The 13,956-nt window shown below is 32.6% G+C and overlaps 1 protein-coding gene across 4 annotated transcripts in view; it reads left to right on the top strand.

Annotated features, from left to right (window-relative positions):
* The window catches only part of LOC124361989 (arylsulfatase I-like), a 178,035-nt gene that overhangs the window by 97,333 nt on the left and 66,746 nt on the right, over window positions 1–13,956 (top strand). For all 4 annotated transcript variants that reach the window (XM_046816108.1, XM_046816112.1, XM_046816111.1 and 1 more), the window contains exon 4: window positions 10,584–10,775. In XM_046816108.1, coding sequence (XP_046672064.1) covers window positions 10,665–10,775 — 111 coding nt within the window. In that variant the 5' untranslated portion in view covers window positions 10,584–10,664. The remainder of the gene's footprint in view (window positions 1–10,583; window positions 10,776–13,956) is intronic.

Genomic DNA, 13,956 nt, shown 5'->3' with positions numbered 1-13,956 from the left:
TACATGCACCAACATCGAACTCAGTGTTTTTTTTTCAACAAACACCAAAAGCTACATGCAAAATTTCAAGTTGATAGGTCGGTTCTGAAGATACGTGCGCACCAGCATACAAACATACATTTTCCGGCTGGTATTATGTAACAACATTCTTAACACACATAAAGCATTCAGTTGAATTTTGAGTTTAGTTCCAGTTCACATTCTTGTTATTGCAACGTCAGGTATCTGACGCTGTCTCAGGCTTGACTCCTGGAATCTGGAGTCACGTTCGTCTGAAGAGATCCAGAGAAGGTCGACGACGAAGAAGCTCAAAACGAAACATTTCCATCGTTTCAACATCAGAGACACCTATAAATAAATGAAGTGGTAGTCTCATTGTCTCATAAGATACATAATTGTTTCACTCGTTAGTTTTGAGATTCTTCGTCGTCGACTTTCTTTCAATGCAATCTGAACATGACTCCAGATTCCAGGAGTAAGTTTAAGACAGCGCCAGATACCAGACGCTGCAATAAAAGTAAGGTAAACTGGATCTAAACTCAAAATTCAATTCCTAACACAATTAATATTTGGAGATATTTCAGTCTGGTAGAACTCTCAGTAAAGAGATTGAGAGCCTCAAACTGAAACTGACTGAAAAGGAAGCTGTAACAAAAAGGTAGTTAACAATCCTTACAGCTTGCTACGTCGATCTACGGCAAGAAGCAAGGAAGTTATATTTTTGTCAATCAGTAAAATGAAAACATTCCAATTTCAAGTTTGGAACTGCATAGTGCATAACTCATTCACCGTCCAATATATACATTTTTAAGTATGATTAATCATCATTATTGATGTGAGAGAGATGTTGTTCTAAAGAGAAATTAACGTTCAGATTATGACATGCGTTGCTGGCAAAGACAGCATAGTACTGAAGGCGGGGTTAAATTTTTTATTGATCACTTTGTTTGTAAAGTTATCTTCTTCTGATTTCTTTCTATATTAAATTTTTATTTCACTCTTGTTAATAAATAGAAATACTTTTTGCCAAATGTAACGTTTTAATTCATGCTTTAATTTGTTCATCGTTACCAATTTTACTTGGTAATAATAAGATTAATCTTATTTGGTTTAGAAACACCAGGATCATGACATAGAAATGGTAAGAAGTATTAAATATTATTGTCATAAAATTTCAGCTTATTGGCGGTTGATTTATCTGGAACCGATGTTTAATATACCTGAGGCACACAAGGCAGGTATACGCCTCACTAACTGTCGCAAAACAGGCAGTTAAAGTCTAAAACTTTTAAGTCTAGAGCTCATTTCATTTTCAAGATGTTTTGCGTACAGAAAGATAAACAGACAGAATAGATATTTTTACATTACCCTGGCAGACAGTAAAGAAAATATGCTAATCTACTGAGTGAGGCTTCAGTGACGCTCAGTGAAATTGCATGAATAGACATTGATCTTCATCCAACTCATTGTTGTCTTTGTAGAAATGAAGTTCCATGCATCATTTAAATTTTAGGTTAGGTAAAAGCTCCACCAAATTCCCAGTTTGTTTTTCATATATTCAGCGAGTAAAAGGCACACAGGTAGACAGACAGAGGAATTTCGCCGAACTCTTAACAACAGCTTAACAAAATATACATAATTTCGTTTTCAGCTCAATCCATTATCTGGGTCATCAGCAATTATAGGCTTCTGCTAAACCAATTTACTTAGAGGAACATGCACAATCGTCGAACTCTATCTTGTATAGGTACATGTAGAACGATACAATGTAGTATTGAAGAACGTGACGAAACGTGAATAAATTCAAACTGACAAATCGAACATAGTAACGTCATTAAATGTGTTACTATGTCACTTGTAAAATGTCCAATACACGGACTCAGCTTGTTCCCACATAATTATTCTATGCTTTTCTCGTTGCCAACATCGTTACCCCTAAAATACTTACGCTAAAACTCAGCCAAATCTCATGGAGGGACATGCACCATCATCGAACTCGAGGCTCAACATATAGAAATTAATCTTCATGCACAATTTCAAGTCTACAGGTATAATAAGTCAATAATTTTTCAAGACATCGCGTGACTTTATTCAACTAGACTGACAGACAAAAATACAGTTTCCCAGCCTCTAGGAGTTGGAAGCTTCGCTAACGCTCAGCCAGTGAAAGAAATACACGCCAGCTGCTTGAAGCCAGTAACATGCTCAGAGAACAATGGCCGACTCTAGGACGGAAGGTGCCTTGCATTCAGAGATAAGGAAGTCATTGTCTGGCCACTGCAGGGCAAAGACAGCCTTCATTCTGAGAACAGTAAAGAGATAAAAGAGTACCGTCTGGATACTCCGGTACATACCGCGTCCCCAACAATAAAAACCACACGGTAATATACAGCCCAAGCTGTATAGTATATTACACCTAATAATGCCTCAATGAAATACATGATCTGAGATACTAAATACTTTGTACAGAAAAGTTGGTATAATCAAAACTGGATTTAGCATTATGAACCGTTATACAAATTATAATCTCTGTTATCAGTACCTCTAAACGATTACAAATTTGGAATTTCCTAACATTTTATAAATAAAATCATTGAAAATGACAATAGAGTTGTTAAATTAACACTCCAGTCATACCCATACACGGAACCGTTTTGAAATAATAATAAATTAAACTGCTAAACATAGGGGTAATATTCAGTCAATTCATATTTAAATTATAAAAATCAAACATGTATTTTTTGAAATCGTACAAACTATCGATTCTCAAATTATTCGTGACTATTATGACCTACGGTATGTTATTTTATAAAATTATTTCGTGTTCTTTTAATTCAAACCATACCTTTGGTTTAAGTTAAAAAAAAATTTTTTGTAATATTTTATTTATCAAAATAAATTTTAATGTACTTATGTCATGTTTAATTGACACCACAAGGACGGTCCCCTTGAGAAGAAATGAAGTAGAATATAAACCGGCAGTTTGTTACTTCAATTATTCACCCAAAATTTCTATCCTGTTAAGAAAATTTTAGGCCTGTTTAAAAACAATTTAGCACGCACTGTATTCACTTGTTACAATATTGACCTCTACTAAAATCAAAATATAGAAGTTTAATATATTTTACAATACAATATTCACATTTCAGACTTTAGGACTTTACAACTAATTTCTTTATTGCTACTATCACTTTTTCTAACCACTTTCTTACTGGAATTGCCCGAAACTATGTCATAAACTCAAGAATATTTAACGTGATCCAAATAACATAACGTTTCGAGAATTGGAATCCATCCTCTTCCTCAGGTGGAGTAGGTATAAATATATAAAAAAACAATGATCATGATGAAGAATAGAAGGTACGGATATGTTTGAACCCTTTTCTTTCCCTTTTTTACTTCTTTTTGTTCGTTATGTTATATCTTTTATAACCTATAACGATGGCAAATGTCCGAAATCCTGTTATCCCTTCAAACCTTCCATCGTCAAAAACAAACATTAAACAAAGAAGTGATCCAAAGTTATATCCTTTACCTGTTACAACGCAAACAACGTTTGAACAGAAGTGCAAACAAGCTTGTTGGCAAACATGTACTATTACAGTTTCTGGTGGTTGGCGTGATGTCACTCAGGCGGACTTGTGGGTGACACGTGCCCTTGCACCAGAGCTAACCTTGGCATAGACTCCAGTCCAGTTCAACGTTCCAATAGAACTGCAAACAAGCTTGTTGGCAAACATGTACTATTACAGTTTCTGGTGGTTGGCGTGATGTCACTCAGGCGGACTTGTGGGTGACACGTGCCCTTGCACCAGAGCTAACCTTGGCATAGACTCCAGTCCAGTTCAACGTTCCAATAGAACTGCAAACAAGCTTGTTGGCAAACATGTACTATTACAGTTTCTGGTGGTTGGCGTGATGTCACTCAGGCGGACTTGTGGGTGACACGTGCCCTTGCACCAGAGCTAACCTTGGCACAGACTCCAGTCCAGTTCAACGTTCCCTGTTCCGACACATACAAGTGGCGGGCTTTCCCTGACGGGATCAGCTGTCACTCTTGTAACAGATCTATTCTGGAACCAACTAGCTATTTTGTTATTCAGGCCTTGACGCTTAAAAGCTTATATCGACCGGTAGTTCTGATGTTAATCTTTGTGCTATACAGTTACCTCGGTCAAGAAATTTTAAAATACTAATTATCATAAACAGACGTTCTTTAGATGTGAAAGCATGGATATAACCAATAACTCTTAAGTTAAACGTTCTAGCTGTATGAACGTAATTTGAACATCTAAAAGATCTAGCACTTTTTTACATATTACAAAGGCTTTTGATATTGTCGATTACAAAATACTCCTGTAAAAGCTATATTATTATGGAATAAGAGGAATTGCTTAGAAGTTATTTAATGGTTATTGAACAGTAAAGAAGCAATGTGTTAAAGTTACTGGGTATGTAAGAATATTTGGAATGATAGAATATGGAGTACCTCAGGGGTCTGTATTGGTTGCAACTTTATTTTCAATATATATATATATATGATCTGTGTAATGAAAAATGTTAAGATAGAATTACATATTTTGCTGATTATACTTGTTTATGCTGTGTTGAAAATGCAGAAGAGGAAATTTAAGTCCTAATTAATGTAGACTTACAGCCTTTAAGGTTTTGGTTTACATCAAACAAGATGGTATTAAATCCTGAAAAAACTAAATCTATTTTTTCCTTTAAGATTAAATATGCATCTCAAAAATAAAATCATAAATAAAATAAAAATAAGGTACGTATACTCATGGAGAAAGTAATGAATATTGCAGATAAGTAGAAGTAGTACAATCACTAACTACATCGGTTATAAATGGACAAGAAGTTAAATTTTAAAACACATTTATCAGTCGATTTGAATATTCAATATTATGTAGGTAGAGGGACACATAAAGATATTAATAGCAACTCAGAAAAATGTTGTAAGAATTATTATGAGAAATTAAAGACTAAACAATCATATCCATTCTTTTTTTAAACAAGAACATTATAAATCTAATGAATATAAACTGAGATTACGAAATTAAACAGATTTTATTTTTCCATTGCCTTTAAACACATTATATATACAAAAACCTTTTTTTAAGCTACTTAAACAGTGGCATTTATAGTAGGCGATAATGAAGCTGTACTGTTTTATAATATACAATCACAAGAATAAAAACAATTATTTAATATCATGTACTTATTAGTGTTACATGTTTTTGATATATTAAGTTCTATTACTTTTATATTATTTTGAATTTATATTATTAGAATATTAAATTATATAATATATATTTAGTTTTTATAAAGTATATTGTTACCTATTTTATGCAAATCTCCATTAATGCTAATTTCATTATGACACGAATTTATATTTATGCTTTGAGTTTTAGTAGTATGAATTCATAAGATGTCTATGGAAGTGAGTGTCTGCTTTGGAATACGGGTTCTGAAAAGTCAATGTAACTTGTGATTTTTAGGAGTAAAAACGAAATTTTTAGGATGAATCAATTCATTTTAGCTGGGTTATAATTATTTCAAACTGAATATTTAAACAAAGCAAAAAATACACACGCACACACAGGTCCTCTAAGAATGCCGAGCCGGGGAGGTTAAAGCTTTATTTCTTTTGTGATGTATTGTACTCGTATACATGTCTAGGTATTGTGTGTGGGTGTAGTGTTAAATAACTCTCAAGTATCGTAATATAATGTTAAGATTATATAATTGATCTAGCCTTTTATAGCTATATTTATCATATACATTTAGTATTTATTCGACGCTGCATTAATATTTCGAGAAATAAAGTTTTATAATTGCGAAGACAACCGAGTCGACGGGCGTGGCTGAGCCTTGGATGAGTGACCGCGAGGCGTTTCTGTCCTTGCAAGAACAGAATGTTGTGTTCGGAAGTAACCTTCATACCGCTTTTAGTTCCTAATTTACGAGCTCGAGACGATTTATTGGCCGTAAATTCATCTGGTAAAAGACCATACCTTTTTTATTTTATAATAAGCACTGGTAGGAGTTTATAACACGACGTAATAGGTAGACTTCGCTGAAGTTGTTCCAAAATCTATAGCTCATTTCATTCTTGAGACGTCTTGTGGACAGAAATAAATAGAAAATATTGTGCCTGCCTATTGAGTGATAGTCTTCAATGGCGCTCAGTGAAATCCCACGGATGGACGTATGTCACCATCGTAGCACTCTTAATTCAGTAAACATGATATTTTACAATCATCCCATTCCACAAGAGTGCGTGCGTAGGGTCCACTTAAAAATATATTTCAAATTCCCTCTAGATAATACAGTCACACTTTTGTCCATTAGTCTGGGTGGGTTTCATAGCAGCGTTTAGACCATCATACCGTTGTTGTTCATATAGAAATTAAGTTTCATCCATAATTTAAAGTTCACTTAGATTATCTCTCTAGAGATTTCTTGAATCACTTTAGATACAATTTATATGTCCATTAGTCTGCATGGGTTGCATAGCGTGTTTAGACCATCATACCGTTGTTGTTCATATGGAAATTAAGTTTCATCCATAATTTAAAGTTCACTTAGATTATCTCTCTAGAGATTTCTTGCCTCTAGATACAGTCACATTTTTGTCCATTAGTCTGGGTGGGTTTCATAGCAGTGTTTAAATAGTAATAGTTTGTAAATACAGTTATTAAAAACTGTGACAATTACTTTGTGGACACACTGTACTAGCAATACAAGTTCCTGCTTCGCTGAAGTTTGAAACAAACTTTCATGATGTCTTACGCACGGACAGATTGACAAGCAGGTAAAAGATAAGTTTTGCCAGCCTCATGAGTATGTTTCACTAACTCTCAACTAATGAATGATAAGTAAATATAGACACAGCACAAGAACAGAGTTACAGTTAGTTAATGTTCATTAATAGATTAAGAATGACATAAACATGATGAATGATGTAGTTGAAGGGCATAAGCATAAGTGAACTAACTTGTCAGCACGTGGAGACCATGATTCATGATTCACGTGTTTAGGTGCTGGCAAAACAGAGCAGATAGGAATTACTGCAGAAGTAGTGGAATCGGTTTGAGTTCTGAGAAAAACGTTTAAGTCTAGTTTCTACTTCACACGTGTTGCCCATGAGTCAACGACGAGTAGCAGTGTTTCATTTCATTCAAGAACTGACGAAAGTAATTTAAATATTTCAAACTCGGTACAAAAATGTCTTACAAATCTTACGACAATAAAACACTAAACACAACACTAATAACTAAAAATGAACTACAGAATACAGGTTACAATAGGTCTGCATTCACCTACCCCACCTACGACTAAAGGAAACGGGAGTTTTCCGGACATTTGCCATAGGTAAGTGATACAAAAAATCAGTAACACTACGTTTCGAGATCTGCAATCTGATTTCTTCTTCAGGTAAATAACTAACCTAACGCATAATTAATTACAAACTAGGTGAAAACTTTTTAAAAATTATACCAGAGCGTTCTCAAGAATCACAACCACCATGCTGTCTCACAACCATCTTTACTCCTCATTGATCTTAGAACACCAAAATCGATAAAATTCTTCCTAGGACGAATAGGAACATATGTACTAAGTTCCAACACACGGACAGACAGACAGACAATGGCAAAAATTTGAAGTGGGCGTGTCGCATCCTTACTAAGGACTGTTACATTTGTAACCGCCTAGGAAAAATATATTCTAATGAGAATATCAGATAAGCCAAACAATTTATGTCATAGCCCCGGGAAAAAATTTTATTTCATGGCAGATAGGATGAGATTCATTACATTGAAAAAGATAAAAAGGTACTCAAAGGGATGAAGGGTAGTGGTGCATTATATAATCGGTATGAAAATTGTTGTAACATAATACAGACATAACGACTTCCTTATTTTCTCCTGGGTTTATTCACTCATGCCTGGACTCCAAACAGTTTTGTGGTATGTTTTACCACTATTCTTTTTCTTCCTTTTCCGTGCACTATTTATATTCGCACCAGACGTAGAAGATAGATTTCAATCCTCGAAACGTTGCGTTATACATTTTATAACACATATCAAAGGAAATGTCCAAAATTCTATTATCTTTTTAAACTATCTAATGTCATTAACAAACTTTAAAATGGGCTTCCCCTTATGTTCTGGACATGTTATTCGATAAGTTACGTTGTTCTCAATACTTATATATCCGCTAAAGTTTATTTCCGAAGTAGTTCCTTAATTTTAATCAAAATATACAGTTACTGATGTATTATTCAACACTAATAAACACTGTATTGGCTTCGTTATAAATTTAGGAGAAATAATGCACGACTATTAATCTTGTGGTTTACTTCATAGGCAGGAGCGTGTGGTTTTCCACTTGTGTTCACGACAGCACTGAAAATGTGCAAAGCATGCAACTTTAAAAGAGTTTGAAAAAGTCACCTTACACGGAAATAATGGCTCATGTTCCACAAATATATTTGGAATTCTCAAACGATTCTCTACAACAAAGTACCTAAGGACTTGAAAGAACTTAACGAAAGGCTTTACCCAATTGAGTGTAATTTTTCCCCCGAAATATAGAAAATGTATGACCGATAGCTCAAAATGCTTGTTTTTCACGCTTAAAAAGTGTGAAAAGTTTCAGGTTGTGTCCATGAATGGGACACAATAAGCTCTGAGACTAGCTGGTAGTGGTAGTTGCATGTCCTCTTTAACCTGACATCTAACAAAACTGGCTATGACTTTCTGTCCTATAGTATCAAGAGTGGGAACAATAATATTGCTATATCTAATTTTAATAACATCTGTTACATAATTCTGTGATCATCAGTGGCGTATATAGAAAATTACTTCAGGGAGACTGCCTCACTGGGTAGCTTAGGAAGTATAAAATACCCTCAAAAATAGAGGCTCGGGAATTTTTTTACTGGACAGTTTTAAGCTTTAAGACCGCAGAAATGTGTTCTAGCTTAAAACAAACTACTAGGTGCAATTTTAATGTACGTCTTCTTTCAAACTTTTGGGAGGAGGTCGAGCCCCCCCCCCTTATTTACGTCTATAATCCCAATAACTATTCCGGAATGCACTTTTAACTGTCGATTATAATATTATCGCCTCCAACAAACTGCTTCGGATTATTATATTAATAATTCATTTATAACTACTTGTAACTATAGTAATACATTATACTTTAGTTTTAACACAGAGTTCTAACAATGAATATGAATATTTATTATATAATATGTGATTTAATAAAAATAACATTTATATCTTTCTTTTTATCTACAGGGAGTGAGTTCTGCTCCGTGGCTAAACAAAAGTTTTAAGTGAAACAATTTTTTGTGGTTACTGATCATTTTATATAATTTTTAAGAAATTAAAGTGTGTGTGTGTGTGTGTGTGTGTTGTGTGTTTGTGTGTGTGTGTGTGTGTGTGTGTGTGTGTGTGTGTGTGTGTGTGTGTGTGTGTGTGTGTGTGTGTGTGTGTGTGTGTGTGTGTGTGTGTGTGTGTGTGTGTGTGTGTGTGTGTGTGTGTGTGTGTGTGTGTGTGTGTGTGTGTGTTTATATTTATATTTATCAAGGTAAAATGGAACCGACTTATTTTGGATAAAGCTTTCTTTGTGACGACGGTTTCCAGGAAAGATTTGTGCAATGAAGTTGATGCCATGAGTCTTTGTAGGATCTGCGAGGCCAGTCTATTTTAAGGTCCTGTGAAGTCTATTGCGCGGAATTTCTCAGTATTCTTGGAACCCTTTTTAGAGTTGGTTTTCATATTAATTTTTAGTTATTTTTAGATACTTCTCTCCGGGTTTAATTTATGTAAAATGGGTCTCCTCAATGATTTAACTTCTTTCAATGAATTTGAACTTCCATACTTCTGTTGGCGATGCAATAATAAAATAAATATTCATTTTTGAAAAGCTATTCTGTTATTATAAAGTGCATTATGGTTATTTATAAAACTTTCATGATTCCGGAGAAAGTGCATATCATGAAGATTAACTTACTTTAGTAATGTAGCGTATATAAGGAAATATAATGCTCGAAAGTGAATTTACTTGAACTTGTTTAATCGTAACGGAGATTTGCTCTACATTGAAAGGGTTTTGAGTTAAGAACAATAAAATTTCGTGAGATATAAATTAAAGATACTTTATTTTTCACAATCTACCTACTTCTTCTGGCTGAACTGTATAAACTATTTCTAGTTTCAAAAGTGTGTTTATAGTTCTAGAAAATGTAAAAAAATAAAAATAGAATAATGGTTTTAAATAAGTAAATTTAGATAATTCTTATTTTCAACTCTAGTATCATTTGTATATTACTTGAAATTTAAATATTTTTTTAAATTAGAAAAAAGTAACCCTCAATTTTAAACCCACTAAATACAAAAAACAGGAACTTTGGTATTTGGTGCAAACAGTTTTTAACTCTTTTCTATCATTTACTGTACCAAAGCACTGAGGTATACGGAATAGATTGCGGCAAGTAAACTGAATTAATTGATGAAGTCATGGAGCCAGCCTACTCCGACACCTGAGTATGTATTGTCTAGGTGTTGTATCACCCTGAAGGTCACCGGTCCACGAGAGGGCGACCGATCGTAGCTCAGTGTTGTGCTGCTGGTGTTCGAGCCATGGCGGACGGTTACCTCCCTGGTATAGCCGTAGCGTCGCTGCTCCTGTTGATCGTCGATGCCTCTGCACAGACTCCGCCGCACATCGTTGTTATTCTAGCGGACGATTTGGTTCGTATACTTTAAAACTTATACGAGTTTAAATCATTTACAAGTTATTCGAAAATGAATTATTAATAAATATTGTTATGAATATCTATTCATAATTAATTTTATCTAACAATATATTCTTAATACGTTTTTAAAAAACCCATTAATTTCATATTCATAATTAATTTTATGTAACAATATTTACTGATGATAAATTTTTTACAAATTTTTCCAAAATTAATTATAAATACTATTTTTATGAATAACGTATGGTGATGCAATAATAAAATAAATATTCATTTTTAAAAAGCTATTCTGTTATTATAGAGTGCATTATGGTTATTTATAAAACTTGCATGATTCCGGAGAAAGTGCATATAATAATTAATTTTATCAAACAGTATTTATTCATAGTATATTTTTTTTATTTTTCAAAAACTAAGTTAATTATGAATAAATATTCCTATGAATATTGTTACATAGTTTATTTTTTTTAGGGCTTAGTAATAAATTATTAGCTATGGATGATTAGAAGGAATAACGCGTTTTGGACATCGTTAGACGTTAATGTTACAAAAATAGAACAGTACGTTTCGAATATTGGAATCTTTCCTCTTCTTCAGGTGTAAAATATCTTAGATATGGTTAAGCGTGTATAAAACTTCAAACTAGTCATTAAATGGCGCTGAACTCGCTTGTCATTGTTCGCTTGTGTTGGGGGTCTTGACATATAAAATTGAGGATAGATCTCAACCAACGAAACTTGGTCTTCTACTTTTGGATTGTTTACTATTGAAACTGTCCCATAAAATGTTATCCTTTCCGTTGTATTTAATTGATAAGAAAGTTTAAGAACGTTTTTATACTAAACAGACTAAAAGAATTGTATTATATACTCTAGAAGTTTTAAAATATTCTAGACAATAGGTGGGCAGTTCTGAGTGTATTAAGGAACATCATGCATAGTTTAAAGTTTATAATTAATGACGAATCAGTTCAAAAGGATAAAAGGTTTTTATACATTTGACATTAATGTTACAAATGTAGAACGCCGCGTTTCAAGAGTTAGAATCCATCCTCTTCTTCAAGTATAAACGATATTAGGTACGGTTATTCATACGCAACATTTGAAGGTAATCAATACCAGGCGATGCCAGGATAAGGTTTTTGAAACCTGAGGAAGAGGATAGATTCCTATCCACGAAACGTAGTGTTCTATTTTTGTAATATTGACAACGGTAAATGTTATACATGGTGCTACCAAGGAAATGTTAATGATTAAAATTGCATTATTATATAAAAGGTTGTACAAGAATCTTTCACACAAACTTGATGTTTAGATATCAGGTTTAACTTCTTATGGGATAAACTGAGTAATAAGTGATCAGTGAGCGGCGTTTCATGGATAATTTGGTGTGTTATAACTATTTAATCAAATAGGTAAATGTTTGAATAATGGTATTAAAAAATTGTTTAAAACAAAATAGTATATTTTCTCAAATCAAAATGTTCAGACTTTTGGTTGGATGGATGAAATTTGAAGCAAATACAAAGCGCACAGTTATTCAACAAATAATTCTGTTAGAACTAACATGCAATCCATTCGTAGTCGAAATATTATATACTTACAGTAAATGTTTGTCTAGAAGTCGTATAAAGGTTTATATAATAAGTAAGTGGAAACGTAACTGAAATCCAATAACAAGCTGAGAATTTAATATAGTTTATGAGTTTCGTAGCCGGGTGTTGCTTTTATTACCAAGTACTTGGTGCGTTTGTCCTACATGTACAACATTACACTCAAGAAAACGGGTATAAATAAAACTGAGAGTTTAAATTAAAAAATAACTCCTGAACTTTATGTATTGGATTTTTATTAACAAGTAATAATGAAACTTAGAATATATTTATATTATTATATATTATTTATTTTTACTGTATTTATTATATTATTTATATATATATCAACTGAATATATTTTATTATTTGTGTGTATAAATCTTATTTGTAAAAACTGCAAATAACGTTTTAGTTTCGTCTACAGTTTGTAATTATGCATGTAACTATAAAATATTGTGTAAAAACTATTAATGAATTACAGTTAAATGGATTTATAACAATTTACTTCATTCAAATTAACTGTTTATGAGACATCTGGGGGAAATCTGTGCACAGGTGAGTTTTGGGATTATTTCTTTTTAAATGTATACATTTAAATATTGTATAGCAATTTTAGACAGAAGTTATTGTATGACCAGTTTATATATTGCCTCATTGTATATCGTATTTTTAAATAAAAAAATGTATATTAGAGAAAATGGATTTGGATACAAGGATATACATACAGAGTGTCCGTAAATACTCTGTTAGACTTTTTAGACCGAAATAAGTAATAAATTTCATATAACGAATAGTCGTATCTTACTTGGTTTACTATCTGTCTGTTTGTTTTTTAGGGGTAAATATACCTTTAAATACAATAAAGGTTCAAATTTCAAACATTTAAAAGTTCGTGTTCCAATTGAGATCTAAACAAATTTTTAGAAAAACATCATATTAAGTTTCGAAAACTGCATCCATACAAAGTTTATAAACTTTAATAACTCGTAAATGGGAAATTGTATTACATTTTGTATGAATTTTAAAATATGTGTTACTTTTAAATGAATATTTTAATACAACATTTATTCCGCTGCAAAAATTATAATCGAACAGTAAAGGTTTTGCTGAATTTAAAACACGAACATAAAATATGTTAATAGGATTCGGGTTTAGAAGAATCAATTTTTATATTTTAACGACAGGAAGAACAGTTTTGAGTACTCCATTCTTCTGGTAGAATCAATTATTATCCTTTTCATACAGTGGAAATAAAGGATACGGATAAGGTAATTATTTCAAATAAAGCAATAAAACTGCAAACCACGTCAATATTATACCGAAATAAACTAAAGAACAGGTGTGTCAGACGTGTTGCGATATGAATTAGAGACATTCTTTAAGAACAATTACCTTACCAAGAGATGATGGGAACTGCTATAGAGATCACATCCAAACAAGATATGGATATGATATCATTAATTCCGTCAAAAGTAAAAACATTAGAAATCTTTATAACGCATAGACTCAAATTGTAGTGTTTAAAAGTCGAATGTCCTATCTTTACTGATACTGAAATCAAACAATTAAAAGTAACAAAACT

Source organism: Homalodisca vitripennis, chromosome 5, assembly GCF_021130785.1.
Source record: "Homalodisca vitripennis isolate AUS2020 chromosome 5, UT_GWSS_2.1, whole genome shotgun sequence".
Lineage (NCBI taxonomy): Eukaryota > Metazoa > Arthropoda > Insecta > Hemiptera > Cicadellidae > Homalodisca > Homalodisca vitripennis.
This window is presented reverse-complemented; position numbering and strand designations above follow the sequence as displayed.